The following is a 20,412-nucleotide window of genomic DNA, read 5'->3' as shown; positions in this document are numbered from 1 at the left end:
ACACTGGCTAATGACACTGATTTGAAAAAGTGGTTGTGCCATTACAAGTCATGTAAATTGAGAGGTTTTTATCTGTTTTTGTGGATACCTGCGAGTGAGGTCAAAGACCTTGATGTGAGCTGTGTCTGTTCCCACCACCAGGTAGCCCTGACACACACTGAGCAGCACAGGGTTGCCCTCAGCCTCAGAGAAGGCTAGTAGCTGCTTCACTGTGCCCTGGGAGACAGAGTCAGAGAGATACACACAGCTTATTTACAATAGACAAAGACACACAATGCTTGTCTATAATATACAGAGAAGGATCTTAATTTGATTCCTCTTCTGTTGCTGAATTTTTTTTTCCTGCACAGAAGTGTATTTGAGGTTTAAAAAGGCTTCTAAAGTTTGCAATGTTCACCAATTTGCCCTAAAATATATCAACCCCGACAAAAACGTCCAGTAATTATAATCCACATAATAAGTTTACTGTTGCTGCAGGATTAATTACCTGCTGTAGAAATCTAGCTAAAAATTAAGCTACAGACAACAACAAAAAGAACACTGAACTAGATTTGACGGGAGCCTCGAAGCCGTAAGAGGCAGTATGCATACTGTGTGTGTGTGTGTGTATCCGTGCGTGCATGCGTCTGTATGTATCTGCGCGTGCGTGACTGTGGATAGGCAGAGGGTTCCAGGTAAGGGGACTGACCTGTGGTGTGCGGACCTGGACTCTATTGGGCTCCACAGTGTAGATATTCTCATCATGCACAGCTAAGACCTGGGACTCACACAGGAAAGAGCCTGGGGACGAGCAGGACGGGAGAGGAGGGGAAATGGGAGGATTCACACAGGGCTTAACAACACTAAGCGTCTGTCTTAACGCAGTGCTTACGACCGTGTTATAAGTGCTTATGACCGTGTTATAAGTGCTTATGCCCGTGTTATAAGTGCTTATGACCGTGTTATAAGTGCTTATGACCGTGTTATAAGTGCTTATGACCGTGTTATAAGTGCTTATGACCGTGTTATGCAATGCCATGCTGGTGTTGTGCAATGTTATCACTATGTAGCTGTGCAGCCACTTTACCTGTGTTGCGTAGAGTTGCCCCCGAGGGTTCGTACACAGTGACCTGCTTCCCGTTCCACACTGTGACTGTGTCCTGAACACACACCACATAAACATCAGATGCCTAATATCTCAGTCAAAAAGACCACTCAACACACCTCACATACTCCTTAGATAAACACACCTGCTTGTGTGAGCCAGGCACAGTAAAAAAGTGTCACATTGAGCAGAAAACAAATTATTCGATAGCCTCCCAAGTCAAGCTAGACCAGGGGTTCCCAAACATTTTGGGCCCGTGACCCCATTTTGATTTAAAAAGATATTGCGAAGGTGATGTAATCAACGACCAATGTTTCCTTCTTTAATTGGGGCTGTGACAGTCTATTACAAACCAGTCTGACAGTACTTTTGACATTATTTCAATGTGAAGGAAGAATGGTTTGAAGTGACTGAAACATATCAGAAGGTATCATCAGGCAATAATTGTGTATGCTCTTCTGTGTAGAAAAGAACATCTTCATTCCCACCCAGTCTGATTTAATGCCTGGTCTTGTCCACTCTAATAAGTCCTGCGTGGCTTGTGGGCGTTGTAGAGGGAAACAGAAGACACATACATATTCCTGAGTCTTTTCTTTCAGTGACGGGGTCATAAAAGATAGAGACACATTTGTAGGAAGAAACGGCTCTGTTTACATCAGAAACGGCTATGTTTATTACAACCGCACCTAGAGGCTATTCTATGAACCAAGTGCTATATTATCATTTTTATACAATCATCTCGCGACCCCATTTCAAATCAGGCGACCCCATGTGGGGTCCTGACCCCTGGTTTGGGAAACGCTGAGCTATACATACACAGTTGGTGAGCAGGGCACATCTTTGTCTGGTTACCTTGGTGACGGCTCACGGGACACATTTTGGGGCTGGTTAACTTGGTAACGGGACAAATGTTTGGACTGGTTACCTTGGTGACGCAGACACCCTTGATGTGCATGTCGGAACGCAGGGTGAGGTGGGAGTTGGTGTTGAACATTGTGAGGCTGAGCTGAGATGGGGTTAGCTGTACCGCTGCCACCTGCTGGCCGAAGTGGGCAGACATGACGTGCTCACAGAGGATCAGCACTGTGGTCACACTGTTGGCAGCCAGCAGGTTCAGGTTGGAGCCCCACTGGAAACAAACAAGACAATTGCAATCAGAGAACACATGAATGTAAAACTGTAATAACATAGTCACTGACTTATGTAACCGCACTATGAGTCCGGTGATCGTACTGTAGCCACAATCAGTGAAATTCAATATTTTAGACCAGGTGTCGACAAACAAAAAACAAGGTGATGGAGAGGTGATGGACGAAGTCATCGCAAAGTGTCAATACAGTATAATGTAGTACTGTAGTATAATGTGGTACTGTAGTAAAGTCGTGTACCTGAAGCTGGGTGACATTGCCCTCGATCTCCGTGGGTGTCTGTAGTTTCCACTGGGCCTTGGTGTCTGTCCTGGTGTTGGGCTGGCTCACCATCCTCCACAGAGCTATACGCCCCCTGTTGGTGCCTGCAGCTAGGATCTCTGGAAAGACGCAGGGGAGTGAGGGCGACATCATGAAACAATACAAATATGCCCAATTCTATGCCTAAATATGATTAAACAAAGAATTGCCTATTCGAGAGGTAAATGCATAGCATATAATCTTGCCGACTCCTATGGTGGCCATTGTCATAAACAGTGTGCAGTAGAGACAATGGACATAGGAGTTGCTGGCAAGCTAACACAAACAGATCTGAGACTAGGCTAGTGGATGTATACTGTGTAATTGTAATCCATTTAACATAAGTCTACCATAGCTCACCATTAGCCCAAATTTTCAGAATACCAGTAATGTTCATTCCTACCTTTGGCTGTGCAGTAGGAGACACAGTTCAACACCTCTCCTTTCTCAAAGCCAAGGCTCTCATCCAGAGAAAGCACATAGTTGTCATCCCTCTCCAAGTCCCAGAGCCTACAACACAATGTATGTTAGCTACACAGTCAGAGTGTGTGTGTGTTTGGTTTTCCTATCCTTGTGGGGACCAGAAGTCCTCACAAGGATAGTAAAACAAGGAACATTTGGACAAGTGGGGACATTTCGATGGTCCCCACAAGGAAAATTGTTATTTTAGACTTATGGGTTAGAATTAGGTTTAGGAGTTAAGGTTTAGGAGTTAAGGTTAGAGGTTAAGGTTAAGGAAAATAGTATTTTGAATGGGAATTAATTGTTTGGTCCCCACAAGGATAGTATTTTTTTCACATGCGCCGAATACAACCTTACCATAAAATGCTTACTTGTGTTGGTGTTGGTGTGTGTGTTTGTGTGTCTGACCTGATGACCTGTTCCCCTGTAGCTGTGATGAGGAGGCCTGTCTCTGTTGAAACGATGTCTGCGCTTTGGCCACCTTTTCCACTCAGCTTCACCTGTGACAACAGAACACATAAACACAGTCGCACACACACAAACTTCAATTGAAGTGGCACCAGAGGGGATGGCTGCCGTTTCACAGGCTCCTAGCCAACTGTGCTATTTTGTTAGATTTTTCACAATTGTTTGCTACTCATTTTGTACTAAATGTTCCTGCTACCGTCTCTTAAGAATGAAAAGAGCTTCTGGACATCAGAACAGAGATTACTTACATGGACAAAGATTTTTGGACAAAGAACTGGACAAAGATTTTTTCTTTAATGAGTCCGATGCGAAGGATATCCTGCTTTGTCGAGACAAGGCCCAAATCCCCGTCATCCGAGTGAAGAAAAGACGGCGAAAAAGGGGGAGGAGGGCGGGGTGCCTTGTAAGAATTTGCCGACGAGCAGGTAAAACCACCACTACCCTTCATATTATTGGCAAACGTGCAATCATTGGAAAACAAATTGGACGATCTATGATTAAGATTATCCTACCAACGGGACAACTGTAATATGTTATGTTTCACCGAGATGTGGCTAAACGATGACACGGATAATATAGAGCTGGCTGGCTTCTCCGTGCATCGGCAGGACAGAGCAGCTACGTCTGGTTAGACGAGGGGCGGGGGGTGTGTGTATTTGTCAACAACTGCTGGTGTGCGATGTCTAATATTAAAGAAGTCTCGAGGTATTGCTCGCCTGAGGTAGAATACCTCATGATAAGCTGTAGACCACACTATCTACTAAGAGAGCTCTCATCATATTATTCTTAGCCGCCTATTTACCACCACAAACCGATGCTAAGACCGCACTCAATGAGCTGTATAAGGCCATAAGCAAACAAGAAAATGCTCGTCCAAAAGTGGCACTCCTAGTGGCCAGGGACTTTAACGCAGGCAAGCTTAAATCCGTTTGACCTCATTTATTTTCAGCATGTCACATGTGCAACCAGCGAAGAAAAGAACTCTAGTCCACCTTTACTCCACACACAGAGATGCATACAAAGCTCTCCAAGAAAAAACTAAAGCAGGAAGTACCAGTGACATGTTCAATACGGAAGTGGTCAGATGAGGCGGATGCTACGCTACAGGACTGTTTTGCTAGTACAGACTGGAATATGTTCTGGGATTCATCCAATGGCATTGGGGCGGCAGGTAGCCTAGTCGTTAGAGCGTTGGGCCAGTAACCGACAGGTTGCTAGATCATATCCCCAAGCTGACAAGGAAAAAAATCTGTCATTCTGCCCCTGAATGACGGAGTTAACCCACTGTTCCTACGCTGTCATTGTAAATAAGAATGTGTTCTCAACTGACTTGCCTAGTGAAATACAAAATGTGAAAAATACAATTTGATATGTACCTTCATGAGCTCCTGGGCTCCCCCCTCAGGTCCCAGAGTGTACTGTGACAGCAAAAGGGTTTCCGTGACAACGGCCAGGACTTCTCTCCTCTTCAGATAGAAGAGCTTCTGGATGGAGCCGTCCACACTGAGCACTGGGCTGCTCCTGCCATGCTCATCCACACAGTGCACCTTGCCTAGGCACAGAGTCAATACACACACTTAGGCTAACACAGTGACAGTGCTGCTTCAAATTTACTTTATTACACTGGGCACAGGGATGCAAAACGCTGATGGCCTAAAAAGGTGACACTGTTTTTTGCACTAAAACATGCAACAAAAAAATCCCTGTTAGGGGGAAATGCAAATTTTAACTAATTAAACAACAAAGAACATGATCTACATGATCAGTCTCTGTGTGTGAAATAAAAAGTGGTTAATGTGAACCGAACTCACAGCTTAAAAATGTGAAGAAAGCAATCCAATGTTATTTGTTGCCTAGAATTTACTGCAAATGACAATCAAGTCTTGAGAGAAAACAATACACTAATTTGACCGCCTTTATAACAGAACGCTTGTGACCACACACACATCTAAATATTGCACTTGGGGGAAAAAAACATCTTACGCAGAAATAGAATGAAACAAAGAGGCATTCTATTTTTGCTCTATTTTGTGGCCACTGTAGTAGGCATGTAGCACAAGGCTACATGTGTGCAGAAATAACGTTCACTGAGTAAAAAATGTAATAGTCCCCCCTCACTCACAAGTGTTACTGTCAAGTTCAACACAAGAAAAGCAACATCTTTGGGCTACACTGCACATTATTACATTGTACACTTTCCGCCTGTGGACATCTGTTCTACAATGTTCCAGCAGAGCATGATATCTTTTGTTGGCATAATTGATCTCTTTAAGGCAGAGTACACCTCGCATACCCCTTTTTATCCACTGTATTGAAAAAGAGAGAACGTGTGTGGTGTTCCTTTCACCTCTAGTGGCACCGAGCTTAAGCCAGGCCCAGCTCCAGCTACACTTGTTTAACAAGCAATGACTCATTTTTACCTAATTCTCTCATTCTGAAAATTAACCACATACTGTAGAGGGAAAACATTAGTTCACAGATAGTAGTTAGATCGTTAGCTAGTTAACATTTCACACAGATTGCCATGGTCCAGTAAGCAACTAACGCCTTATAACTTGAGGAAGAGCCAGGAGTCGTATAACGTTAACGTAAACTCAAGTAAACTTTTTTAAAATGGCTATAAAGCCATTACCATGTCGATCAACGCTTGAATAGAAACCTAGTTCACACACCCCAATTTTGATGTCAACACAGTCGCTACAATCCCATTAGTTTTCTTTGTAGCCTCATTTGAATGTTGCGGTTGAGCACATTTGTACGGAATGGGGTGAGTTTACGTTACCAGTTAATACTATAGCGAATTGGTTAGGTGACTAACGTTAGCTCATCTGATGTTGTAACGTTAGCTAACTAACGTATGTTAGCTGTCTGACTTTATTAGCCAGCTAATTTTCACACCATAAACTCAATTATTTGATCAGTTAAGTTGGCTAATGTTGCTCAACATTTCTCTGGCTAGCTAACGTTTTGTTACTAAAGCACCTTATATCACCCTCCACTGCGACCTGTATGCTCTAGTCGGCTGGCCCTCACTACATATTCGTCGCCAGACCCACTGGCTCCAGGTCATCTACAAGTCCATGCTAGGTAAAGCTCCGCCTTATCTCAGTTCACTGGTCACGATGGCAACACCCACCCGTAACACGCGCTCCAGCAGGTGTATCTCACTGATAATCCCTAAAGCCAACACCTCATTTGGCCGCCTTTCGTTCCAGTTCTCTGCTGCCTGTGACTGGAACGAATTGCAAAAATCGCTGAAGTTGGAGACTTTTATCTCCCTCACCAACTTCAAACATCTGCTATCTGAGCAGCTAACTGATCGCTGCAGCTGTACATAGTCTATCGGTAAATAGCCCACCCAATTTTACCTACCTCATACTGTTTATATTTATTTACTTTTCTCCTCTTTTGCACACCAATATCTCTACCTGTACATGACCATCTGATCACTCCTGTGTTAATCTGAAAAAAAAATTATACTGTGTTATTGACTTGTTAATTGTTTACTCCATGTGTAACTCTGTGTTGTCCGTTCACACTGCTATGCTTTATCTTGGCCAGGTCGCAGTTGCAAATGAGAACTTGTTCTCAACTAGCCTACCTGGTTAAATAAAGGTGTTTTTTTTATTTTTAATAAAAATAAAAAATTGATCCAGCTAGCAAGATAAGTAACTTAACAATGCTAACAATACTTGTTCCACAACACTTTCTCCCTCACCTCAAACTTTCCAAATGCCAGTTGTTTTCGGTTACAATTCATGAAGTATGAAGCGGATTGAGCGGAGGTCCATTCTGTTGTTATGTGAACGATTGGCTGAGCCCTGGATACAGTCAGTATTGCTCCAAACGTGCATCAGTCGTTCGCATACAGCCAGTAGTCATCCAAAGCCCCCCGCCCAAACTTTTCTCATTGGATCTACACGAATCACATAGGTCACATACTTTGGATTCAAAACAGCAAATTTCGCCCAAATGTGACTACATTACATCCCTGTGGGCAGTGCACAAAAGCTAAACACACTCCAACTGTTGAGTGCCTGTTTTGGAGGAATTCCTCTACAGGACCTGAGGCGAGAGGTCTCTCACACACTCACACACAGGGGAACAATGCAGGTAAAAACACAGAGTTTGAGAGCGTCTAACCGTCTGCCGTGCCGACGTAGAACACCAGACCCTCCTGAGGACCCATCTTGAGCGGAGGTCCATTCCCAGCCTTCCTCCAGTTGAACATGTCCAGGGCACTCTCGTCCCCGCCCACTGCCGCCCGCGCCAGCATCGCCACATCCCTAGGAACCAACCACAAACACAGTTAGCATCATACACTGGGACAGGATCTTAGTCGAATGGTTTCCAAACTATGCAACTAGGTCTTTCAAATGTTAATCATTCTGACCCAGTGAATAAGCAAAACCCTTTTTCTAGCTAGGGCCCAGTCTTGAGCAACACCCAAGAGAAACAACTGCAATGCACCAGTGGGTTTGGGTCCCGACCAACAATTTGGGAGACAGTGCCTGGCTTAACTTACACTTGGCATTTATATGCTTAATAGCAGGGCGAGACAGTGTCAGTGCCATTGATTGACAACCCAAGATAATTTCACAACTGCGATAATATGGATACAATTAGTTGTCTTACCTAAACATAATATTGACTAGTTGCATAAAACCACATGGGGTCTAAAATATTTATCCACATACAGTATATCAGGGTTCCCCAATAGGCGGCTCTCGGGCCAAATGCTGATTTTATTTGGCCATCCAAGTTTTTTGAGCAATAAAATAAAAACTTGATATATCATTTTTGTTGTTGGACATAAAGGACTGTTAAATCACCAGGAACTCAGATCAAAGTCATTTTAATTTAGGGAAATCTGTTCCCAACTATTCCTACGCATAAATATAGAGGCATATGTGATTGTATCCCAATGTAATCAAGGTTTGTTTTTGTCAAATCCTATTTCTGTTTGGGCTTCTTGAGGCCAATTTGCAATGTACAAATTATTTATAACTATGTTCCTGTCTCCTGTCCATCTGCTCAAGAAAAAAATCTACCTACAAATTACTGTAATTGAGGGCCATTGCTGTATATCAATTGATGCATCTCTTTGTCAAGAGCATATGCAGAACAATAGCCTGCTCTGACTCAGAACCTTTTGGGGTACTTATACAGTTCTAGTAACTCACTCTCCTGGGGGTGCTGGTCTGAAGATACAGTAGGTTAAGGGCTTGGTGTAGTCGTGCTTCACTATGTGACTTCCCTGTAGTCTTCCTCGGGCGTCCACCTTCCATAATGCGAGAACTCCCATCTACACAGATCAACGACAGCACATTCGAACACACATGCCAAATGGGCGAGTCCAGCGTTATGGATATTACATTTGCAAGAAAAATCACAACTTTAATGTCTCACAGAACGGACAAACAAAATATATATGAAACTTTTGATGTGTGTGTCCCCCTTGGGGTGTATACCCCTAAAAATGGACTTGTATATATTGACATGTTGTAAAAATGAAACAAATAAGAAGCCTTATGGATGTTAAATGAAATGGACAAGTTTTTTGAGGAAACTGGAATTCAAATGAGACAACACACAGTTGAAGTCGGAAGTTTACATACACTTAGGTCGGAGTCATTAAAACTTGTTTTTCAAGCACTCCACAAATTTCTTGTAAACAAACTATAGTTTTGGCAAGTTGGTTAGGACAAGTTGGTGCATGACAAATATTTTTCCAACAATTGTTTACAGACAGATTATTTACTGTATCACAATTCCAGTGGGTCAGAAGTTTAAATACACTAAGTTGACTGTGCCTTTAACCAGCTTGGAAAATTCCAGAAAATGATGTCATGGCTTTAGAAGCTTCTGATAGGCTAATTGACACCATTTGAGTCAATTGGAAGTGTACCTGTGGATGTATTTCGAGGCCTACCTTCAAACTCTGTGCTTGACATCATGGGAAAATCTAAATAAATCAGCCAAGACCTCCACAAGTCTGGTTCATCCTTGGGAGCAATTTCCAAACGCCTGAAGGTACTACGTTCATTTGTACAAACAATAGCACGCAAGTATAAACAGCATGGGACCACGCAGCCGTCATACCGCTCAGGAAGGAGACACATTCTGTCTCCTAGAGACGAACGTACTTTGGTGTAAAAAGTGCAAATCAATCCCAGAACAACAGAAATGGACCATGTGAAGATGCTGGAGGAAACAGGTACAAAAGTATCTCTATCCACAGTAAAACGAGTCCTATAGCGACATAACATGAAAGGCCGCTTAGCAAGGAAGAAGCCACTGCTCCAAACCCACCATTAAAAAAGCCAGACTACGGTTTGCAATTGCACATGGGGACGAAGATTGTCTTTTTTGGAGAAATGTCCTCTGGTCTGATGAAACAAAAATAGAACTCTTTGGCTATAATGACCATCGTTATGTTCAGAGGAAAAAGGAGGGGGCTTGTAAGCTGAAGAACACCATCCCAACCGTGAAACACGGGGGTGGCAGCATCATGTTGTGGGGGTGCTTTGCTGCAGGAGGGACTGGTGCACTTCACAAAATAGATGGCATCATGAGGTAGGAAAATGATGTGGATATATTGAAGCAGCATCTCAAGAGATCAGTCAGGAAGTTAAAGCTTGGTCGCAAATGGGTCTTCCAAATGGACAATGTCCCCAAGCATACTTTCAAAGTTGTGGCAAATTGGCATAACGACAACAAAGTCAAGGTATTGGAGTGGCCATCACAAAGCCCTGATCTCAATCCTATAGAAAATTTGTGGGCAGAACTGAAAAAGAGTGTGCGAGCAAGGAGGCCTACAAACCTGACTCAGTTACACCAGCTCTGTCAGGAGGAATGGACCAAAATTCACACAACTTATTGTGGGAAGCTTGTGGAAGGCTACCCGAAAAGTTACCCAAGTTAAACCATTTTAAGGCAATGCTATCAAATACTAATTGAGTGTATGTAAGAAATAAAAGCGGATGAAAGAAATAAAAGCTGAAATAAATCACTCTCTACTATTATTCTGACATTTCACATTCTTAAAATAAAGTGGTGATCCTAACTGACCTAAGACAGGGAATTTTTACTAGGATTAAATGTCAGGAATTGTGACAAACTGAGTTTAAATGTATTTTATTTGGCTAAGGTGTATGTAAACTTCAGACTTCAAATGTACATGTGCCTATACTACAAATAAATGAGCCTTCATTTAAAAATGACACTCCAGGACTACTTACAGATTGTTGATAAACACTCTTCTCATCTTTCTATCTTAAAAAAAAACCCAGTACTACCATGTATGAGAAATGCATTTCAGCATATATTTTCCAAGAGAATCGTAGCTAGAACACAAAAATGCAACAATTGCTTTAGGGAAAGTCTGAAGAATAAATGCCAGAACAAGCAAACAAGCTTCTGAAGCTAAGATAAATACATCGATATCCATCACATCCACAACCGTTATGGATGTTACGGATATCATACCACTGAAAAAGGATACTGACAATGAGAAGAGAGAAACCAATTATAGACCATATAAAACCTTGATGAAAGTTAGCATTACAGAGACTGTTAAGATGATCCAAAGTAAAAATCGTTATGGATGTTACATTGCATGTCTCAGTCACCCTCCTATCTTTACAAGACTGTAGAACACGCAAAGGAATCTCAAGACATTTCAATTTGGTCTGTATTGCTTCATTAACATCTCATCTGTGCAACTATAATAGGTGTTGGTGGAAAAACACGCTCTGTGAGCTTTGTAAGAGCCACGAAACTTGTCAAATTAAGCCTGCACTTCAACGTATAGACTTTAAGGATAATTATGAATGTGCTTTTATTTGGAAATGACTAACTTTATTTGTGCATGCTCAGGTTGACTTTTACATGGAATAGCCCAAAGACGGAGGACTATGAAAATATCTTCACTACTTTTGATATTCTAGCATGTATTTCAAATGCTTAGTAGTCTGTGTGTGTGTGTGTGTGGTTTGTTTTTTTGTGTGTGTCTACTTGTCTGTGTTCACACGCACTCACCTGATCCCCGGTGATCAGGCGGCTGCCGGAGCTGCTCCACTCCAGCAGGGTGATGCAGGCAGTATGTGTGACGGGCAGCGGCGTCTGCTCTCCAGAGGGGTGTGTGAGCAGCAGCACCTCGCCTGTCTCCCAGCCCAGAGCCAGCAGAGGCTTGGTGGGGTGCCAGCACAGCACTGTGGGCTGGAAGGGACGGTCCACATGGCAGCTCCCTACGTGCTCCCCCTACATGTTGACAGGAGAGTAGTTCAGTCAATCCATTAGTAGCAGTTTCATACTTGTCTACATCTTCTCCACTCTTCAAGTGTTTACTGGGGTTAAACAGTCTTCAAAAGGCAAAGTGCAGTGGGTTTATAATTCCCCTCAGCAATTGATAAACATGAAGCTATAGACTGATGTCTGATGTGGCAATGCAGTCAGTCTATAGCATAATTTGGTCAGTTGCAGATTGAGGACAGGATGGGTGCAACTCTGACTAACTGCCGTGTGTGGTGAGGGGGGTTCACCTGTTGGAGGTAAAGGTCGATGTTGCCCCCGGTGGTGGGGCTGTTGGAGGCCACTGCTAGTACAGGCTGAGTGGGATGCCATGCCACCTGAGAGGGGCCCCCGCTTGACTCAGGGGAGTCGATACGGTGATCAAAGTACACCGCCATGTCCCCAGTGCTCCCTTATCTGTAGAGAGGAAGAAAAGGAGGAAGAGGAACATTAGGAGGAGGAATGGAGGATGATGAGGAGAGGGGTCCCAAGAAAACTTACATTGTAAAATATGTCTGTGTTGCATCAAGTGACTTGATCAGATAAACAAGCAACAGATTAGCCACTGCTGCTGTCAAGTAAGTTAGCTAGCTACCGTTTGCTAGCTAGAAACTGCTGGAATGATCACTCTGACATTTGGGCAGCTGGCGTTAGCTACCTGATAATTAAAACGGACATGTCCGTACAACTGGGTCCCCTAGTTAATTGTGACTTATGTGGATATTGGACAAAGTTATAACAAAATACAAGCTAGCTTACTTGGTATCTTCGCTATGCTAACTAAAAATTGGCTACCAGCTAGCTAGCATTAGCTAGTTACCATTAGCTAACTTTAATCCATTGGGGCCTTTTGCAAAAAATAGCATACCATGGTTAGCTCCCGTTAGCATTAAAACGGCTTGCTACAATTTACGAGGGATTTAGAGTTCCAAATGCTGAGAATAGAGAAGTTACCTGAAAAGCTTTCTTCTAGCTATGTGCAGTCCAAAAAAATGGTCAATAGTCGTAACAACATAAATGGCAACTGTCCACTGTTGTGGTTTTGCTCTGCTGCGGTGTGAGGGATAAAAGCGTCCTTTCTAGTTACCCCGACAACCTCATCGGAAAGGGTGGGCAAGGATGAGTTTTTCTTCTTCTTCTTTGATATTGGATTGGCAGATCGTATCCAAACTTTAAGGAGCATTTACCGCCACCTACTGTACTGGAGTATGAGGCCACTCACGGCCTACCTACATTAAATTATCTTCCATAGTCATGTTCCTCTCAGAAAGTGAAATAGAGCCATAGACACCAATTCCCTCCCGTTTTTCCTCCCACTACACCACCCAAACCCAAACCCTGTCCAGCCTTTCTAACCCTTTCCCAAATCACTCCCCATCTACGCCATACAGTTCAAGGAGGAGTTACGGAAATTAGAGAGAGTAAATCGCAGTTATCGAATGTTTCTCACAACCGTTAAATTTTTACAGGTTTTCTTACAGCTCTGTGGAATAGGGTCCAGCTGCCTACTGGACCCTATTCCAACTAACCTACTGAACAAGCTACTTCCTGTGCTTGGCAATCCTATGTTGAACATAATAAATGGCTCCCTATCCTCCGGATGTATACCAAACTCACTAAAATTTGTAGTAATAAATCCTGAAAAAGCCCCCACAAAAAACAATCAGCTTATATCAAATTACCCATTCCTCTCAACATTTTTTGAGAAATCTGTTGCGCAGCAACTCACTGGCTTCCTAAAAATGAAAAATGTATAAGAAACGCTCCAGTCTGGTTTTAGACCCCATCATAGTTTAGTTTTAGTTTTATTTATCTAACCTTTATCTAACTTTAGTGGCTATAAGCTTTGTCCAAATAGTACTGAGACTGCACTCATGAATGTGGTAAATTACCTTTTAATGGAGTCAAACCAAGGCTCTGCATCTGTCCTCGTGCTCCTAGACCTTAGTGCTGCTTTTGACACCATCGATCACCACATTCTTTTGGAGAGATTAGAAACCCTAGTCGGACTACACGGACAAGTTCTTGCCTGGTTTAGATCTTATCTGTCAGAAAGATGTCAGTTTGTCTCTGTTGATGGTTTGTCCTCTGACAAATCAATTGTACATTTCGGTGTTGGTCCATTTTAGGACAAATATTTTGTTCACTATATATTTTACCTCTTGGTGAATGTCAACTTTCACTGCTATGCGGAGGACACACAGCTGTGCATTTCGATGAAACATGGTGAAGCCCCAAAATTGCCTAACCTGCAAGCCTGTGTCCCAGGCATAAGGAAGTGGATGGTAGCAAATGTTTTACTTTTAAACTTTGACAAAACAGAAATGCTAGTTCTAGGTCGCAAGAAACAAAGAGATCTGCTGTTTGATCTGACAATTAATCTTGATGGTTGTAGTCGTCTCAAATAAAACTGTGAAGGAACTCGGACTTACTCTGGACACTGATGTCTTTTGACAAACATATCAATAATATTTAAAGGGCAGCTTTTTCTTCGTAACATTGCAAAAATCTGAAAATGTTTATCCAAAAATGATGCAGAAAAACTAATCCATAGTTTTGTCACTTCTAGATTAGACTATTGCAGTGTTCTACTCTCCGGCTACCCGGATAAATCATCTTGACTAGAACCAAAACATTTGATAATTTGATACTCCAGTGTTAGCCTCTCTACACTGGTTTCATTGGCTAGGGCTGATTTCAAGGTTAGCCTACAAAGCATTTCATGGACTCTCCAATTTTGCTCTGCTGTACATACCTACACGTACCCTACGACCACAAGACTCAGGCCTCCTTATTGTTCCTAGAATTTCTAAATGAACAGCTGGAGGCAGGGCTTTCTCCTATAGAGCTCCATTTTTATGGAATGGTCTGCCTACCCATGTGAGAGACGTAGACTCGGTCTCAACCTTTTAAGTCTTTACTGAAGACTCATCTCTTCAGTAGGTCCTATGATTGAGTGTATTTTGACCCAGGGTTGCGAAGTTAAACGGCAAGGCACTGGAGTGATGAACCGCCCCAGGAGTATGCTCCCTCTAATTCTCCCATCTCTCTCTCTCGAAGGACCTGAGCCCTAGGATCATACTTAATGACTACCTAGCCTGATGACTCCTGGTTGTCCCCAGTCCACCTGGTCGTGCTGCTGATTCAGTTTCTGCTGTTTTGGTTGTGGCAATGGAACACTGACCTGTTCACCAGATGTGCTACCTTGTCCCGGACCTGCTGTTATCGACCCTCTCTACAGCACTCTCTACAGCACTTGCCTCTGAATGCTTGGCTATGAAAACCCAACTAACATTTACTCCTGAGGTGCTGACCTGTTGCACTGTGATTATTATTATTTGATTATTATTATTATTATTTGATTATTATTTGACCCTGCTGGTCATCTATAAACATTTGAACATCTTGAAGTACATTCTGGCCTTAATGGCCATGTACTCTTATAATATCCATCCGGCACAACCAGAAGAGGACTGGCCACCCCTCAGAGCCTGGTTCCTCTCTAGGTTTCTTTCTAGGTTCCTGCCTTTCTAGGGACTTTTTCCTAGCCACCGTGCTTCTACATCTGCATTGCTTGCTGATTGGGGTTTTAGTCTGGGTTTCTGTATAAGCACTTTGAAATGTAAAAAGGGCTTGTAAATTTGTAAATAAAATGAACTTGAATACAAAAATAGCACTCTCCTTCAAGATACAGATTCTCAGAACCTGTGCAGATATGGAGACATAAAGTGCATTCAGAAAGCATTCAGATCCCTTAACTTTTCCACATTTTGTTACGTTACAACTTTATTCTAAAATGTATCAAATCTTTTTTTTCCCTCATCTATCTACACACAACACTCTATAATGAATTAGCAAAAAACGTTTTTTTAGAAATGTTTGCAAATGTATAAAATGTAAAAACTGAAATAACATATTTACATAAGTTTTCAGACCCTTTAATCACTACTTTGTTGAAGCACCTTTGGCAGCAATTACAGCCTTGAGTCTTCATTGGGTATGAAGCTACAAGCTTGACACACCCGTATTTGGGGAATTTCTCCCATTCTTCTCTGCAGATCCTATCAAGCCCTGTCAGTTTGGATGGGGAACATCACTGCACAGCTATTTTCAGGTCTCTCCAGAGATGTTTGATCGGGTTCGAGTCCGGGCTCTGGCTGGGCCACTAAAAGACATTCAGAGACTTGTCTCGAAGCCACTCCTGTGTTGTCTTGGCTGTGTTCTTAGGGTCGTTGTCCTGTTATAAGGTGAACCTTCACCCCAATCTGAGGTCCTGAGCGCTCTGGAGCAGGTTTTCATGAAGGATCTCTGTACTTTGCTCTGTTCATCTTTCCCTCAATCCTGACTAGTCTCCCAGTCCCTTCTGCTTAAGGAAATCCCCACAGCATGATGCTGTCAGCACCATGCTTCACTGTATGGATGGTGTCAGGTTTCCTTCAGACGTGACGGTTGGCATTCAGGCCAGAGTTCAATCTTGGTTAATTCAGGGAATCTTGTTTCTCATGGTCTGAGTTTTTTAGGTGCCTTTTGGCAAACTCCAAGCGGGCTGTCATGTGCCTTTTTACAGAGGAATGGCTTCTGTCTGGCCACCCTACCATAAAGGCCTGATTGGTGGAGTGCTGCAGAGATGGTTGTCCTTCTGGAAGGTTCTACCATCTCCAGAGAGGGACTCTGGAGTTCTGTCAGAGTGACCATCAGGTTCTTGGTCACCTCCCTGACCAAGGCCCTTCTCCTCCGATTGCTCAGTTTGCCCGGGTGGCCAGCACTAGGAAGTCTTGGTGGTCAAAACTTATTCCATTTAACAAGGCCACTGTGTTCTTGGGGACCTTAAATGCTGCAGAAATGTTTTGGTACCTTTTCCCAGATCTGTGCATCGACACAATCCTGTCTCGGAGCTCGACGGACAATTCCTTCGACCTCATGGCTTGGTTTTTGCTCTGTCAATTGTGGGACCTTATATATATTTTAATTTAATTACACTTTTTTTTTTAAATAGGCAAGTCAGTTAAGAACAAATTCTTATTTACAATGACGGCCTACCCCTGCCAAACCCTAACCGAGACGATGATGGGCCGATTGTGCGCCGCCCTATGGGACTCCCGATCACGTCCGGTTGACTCCTCTAGCACTGAGATGCAGTGCCTTAGATCGCTGCGCCACTCGGGAGCCCCCGAGTGACAGGTGTGTGCCTTTCCAAATCATGTCCAATCAATTGAATTTACGACATGTGGGCTCCAATCAAGTTGTAGAAACATCTCAAGGATGATCAATGGGAACAGGATGCACCTGAGCTCAATTTCGAGTCTCAGAGCAAAGGTCGGAATACTTATGTACATTTTTTATTTGTAATACATTTGCAAAAACTTCTAAAAACCTATTTGTGCTTTGTCATTATGGGGTATTATGTGTAGATTGAATCGGGAAAAAAAGTATTTCATCCATTTTAGAATAAAGCTGTAAAGTAACAAAATGTTTAAAAAGTCAAGGGGTCTGAATATTTTCTGAATGCACTTTATATTCATATTGAAGTTTCTGTTTGAATTCTGTACATTTGATTTGAGGACACCACAAAATGTATGAGATTAACATTCAGTCCATCACATATGCGACATGAAGTGTTGCGGATTGTGCACCTTTGTTTGTCAGAAAAATACAATATTCTTCATTCTACTCAGGAGGGCAAGGCTTTGTAAGTGTTTGGCCCCCTAAATGGTCCTGAAAAATAAAGAAGCCCGGAGCAATTTACCTAGCCTGGTCCCAGATCTGTTGGTGCCGTCTTGCCAACTACTTGACACTCATTGTCACAGCAAACATGAGAACAGAAACATAGTGGCACCCGTGAAACTGAGCTAGTGCTTTCTCTTTAAAAAAAAAATACATGACACTTCCTTTTCAGGCAGCAGAAAATAATCTTCCAAAAAATATCTTGTTGAGGTACACAAATATGTCCACATCATGCATGGTCTTTCTCCGGGATAAGGATGCATATTGCACACGTGTGTATTTGTGTGCGTAAGGAAACACCATTGACGAGACTTTCTGTGTAAACAAACGCCTACAATACAGAGGGATATTCCTGCGCAGAAAAGAGATCAAAAAGTCATCCTCCACACAAACGTTTTAATACATGTCATTCATCTCTCTCTTTCCTTTGGCTTGGCATTCATTCATTCCAGGATATGGTGGGCCAGCCGCACCTGCAGCTCTAACTGAAAGGACGTCCTTCAGTGTCCAGGATCCAGGATCTGTAACATCCTCGGGCCCTCTGCCAGCCAGTTCCTAGTGGCAAGCATCATTTGTAATCCTCTCACAACCAGTGTCCCAAAGGCAGTCACTACCAGTACACCAGCAGTGACAACCAAAACACTGGCTGTTGCCCTTTATGCACCAGAGGGTTAGGACTTCAAGGTCCACTGTGTATCATCATGTCGTGATCGTGACGGCAGGCCCAGTGGAGCAGGGTCCAATCCAGTCTTCAGACTATTCTCCAGCAGCACCAGGCTCTGCACGGCCAGGTTCACGCAGTCTCCATCAGGGTCCCCTTCAGCTACATCTGTCAACAGCACCACAGGTTGGACCATTACAATCGTCATTATCATAAACAGGTAGACATAAAACATAAGGAGCAATGAGGCTGTTCAAGCAATATATTTTTTAAAGGCCCCTACCAGAGGGCAATTTAATGTAATTCCTGTCCAATAGCAGAAATCGTCCTTTAGGTTCCACCTGCGAAGAATGACGCAGGCTGCTAATACACATGGGGGATTTCCACGTGGAGTGGAGAAATAACAACAAGTAGTGCACTGACAGCTGTCAGTGTAGCTAGCTAGCATGCTAACATTATCTAGGTAACTCATGTTATCTGTTGTTGCTACACCTTATTTAAAAGATTATCCAGCTAGGCTATGGCTGGTTCTTGAGCTGGATTTGTCTTAAGCATGTGGGAAAACTTCGCAACAGACGGATAGGGGAAAACAGTATCTTTGACTTTGCTATCTATGGTTATCTCAAAAAGTATTTTTCTACATTGTAATGGACACGGTGATGATGCCATGGTTCTCACAGCTAGGGGAAGTGGAATGATAGGCTACAACAGTGTTTCCCAACCCTGGTCCTCGAGTACCCCCAACGGTACACATTTTTGTTGTAGCCCTGGAGAAACGCAACTCCTTCAGCTCATTGACAGCTTGATGATTAGTTGACAAGTTGAATCAGGTGTGCTTGTCCAGGGTTACAATAAAAATGTGTACTGTTGGCAGCACTCGAGGACCAGGGTTGGGAAACACTGGGCTACAATAACTGCTCATAATGCTCGCCGCAAGTGATATGCAACAACACCCTGAGCACATCAGACACGAAACACCAATATGTGATGTAACAACAGCACAAAATAGATGAACAAGTTTGTGAAATCTTCTTTTGCAGGTGCCTTTTCAGTGTAGGATAAACACGTGTGATTTCTAGCTGCACCACTCAAAGCAGTGGAGCATGGTCAAAACCATTCATCTTGGGGCGACAGGGGGAGCGGGGTTCCGAAATTCAATCAATCATATACAGACTACAACAAAAATAAGTCAAACTTAAGTGACTATGCATATATAATAAACAGCTAGTAGCAGCAGTGTACAAAACAAATGGGGGGGGGGGTCAATGTAAATGGTCCGGTGGCCATTTTATTAATTGTTCAGCAGTCTAATGGCTTGGGGGTAGAAGCTGTTAAGGAGCCTTTTGGACCTAGACTTGGCGCTCAGGTACCGCTTGCCGCCTTGGTTGACCGGAGTCTGACAATTTTATGGGCTTTCCTCTGACACTGCCTACTATATAGAGTTGAAGGAAGTTTACATACACCTTAGTCAAATACATTAAAAAATAGTTTCACAATTCCTGACATTTAATCCTAGTAAAAATTCGCTGTCTTAGGTCAATTAGGATCTCCACTTTATTTTAAGAATGTGAAATGTCAGAATAATAGTAGAGAGAATAATTTATTTCAGCTTATATTTCTTTCATCACATTCCCAGTGGGTCAGAAGTTTACATACACTCAATTAATATTTGGTAGCATTGTTTAACTTGGGTCAAATGTTTCAGGTAGCCTTCCACAAGATTCCCACATTAAATTGGATGAATTTTGGCCCATTCCTCCTGACAGAGCTGATGTAACTGAGTCAGGTTTGTAGGCCTCCTTGCTTGCACACGCGTTTTCAGTTCTGCCCACAAATGTTCTATAGGATTGAGGTCAGGGCTTTGTGATGGCCACTCCAATACCTTGCCTTTGTTGTCATTAAGCCATTTTGCCACAACTTTGGAAGTATGCTTGTGGTCATTGTTCATTTGGAAGACCCATTTGTGACCAAGCTTCAACTTCCTGACTGATGTCTTGAGATGTTGCTTCAATATATCCACATAATTCTCCTCCCTCATGATGCCATCTTTTTGTGAAGTGCACCAGTCCATCCTGCAGCAAACCACCCCCACCACATGATGCTGCAACCCCCCGTGCTTCACAGTTGGGATGGTGTTTTTGGCTTGCAAGCCTCCCCCTTTTTCCTCCAAATGTAACAATTGTCATTATGGCCAAACAGATCAATTTTTGTTTCATCAGATCAGATGACATTTCTTCAAAAAGTGTGATATTTGTCCCCATGTGGAGTTGCAA

At 42.9% G+C, this 20,412-nt stretch overlaps 1 protein-coding gene across 1 annotated transcript in view; it reads right to left on the bottom strand.

Annotated features, from left to right (window-relative positions):
* Positions 1–12,872, bottom strand: part of ift140 (intraflagellar transport 140 homolog (Chlamydomonas)) — a 51,208-nt gene extending 38,336 nt beyond the window's left edge. The window contains exons 1-13 of the mRNA XM_020453719.2: positions 12,709–12,872; positions 12,006–12,171; positions 11,503–11,724; positions 8,646–8,767; positions 7,606–7,748; positions 4,839–5,014; positions 3,403–3,494; positions 2,936–3,042; positions 2,473–2,612; positions 2,010–2,213; positions 1,067–1,139; positions 689–780; positions 89–216 (exon numbers count right to left, since the gene is read on the bottom strand). Coding sequence (XP_020309308.1) covers positions 89–216; positions 689–780; positions 1,067–1,139; positions 2,010–2,213; positions 2,473–2,612; positions 2,936–3,042; positions 3,403–3,494; positions 4,839–5,014; positions 7,606–7,748; positions 8,646–8,767; positions 11,503–11,724; positions 12,006–12,152 — 1,646 coding nt within the window. The 5' untranslated portion in view covers positions 12,153–12,171; positions 12,709–12,872. The remainder of the gene's footprint in view (positions 1–88; positions 217–688; positions 781–1,066; positions 1,140–2,009; positions 2,214–2,472; positions 2,613–2,935; positions 3,043–3,402; positions 3,495–4,838; positions 5,015–7,605; positions 7,749–8,645; positions 8,768–11,502; positions 11,725–12,005; positions 12,172–12,708) is intronic.
* Positions 12,873–20,412: the final 7,540 nt, after the last annotated feature.

Source organism: Oncorhynchus kisutch, linkage group LG20 (genome assembly GCF_002021735.2).
Source record: "Oncorhynchus kisutch isolate 150728-3 linkage group LG20, Okis_V2, whole genome shotgun sequence".
Classification (NCBI taxonomy): Eukaryota; Metazoa; Chordata; class Actinopteri; order Salmoniformes; family Salmonidae; genus Oncorhynchus; species Oncorhynchus kisutch.
This window is presented reverse-complemented; position numbering and strand designations above follow the sequence as displayed.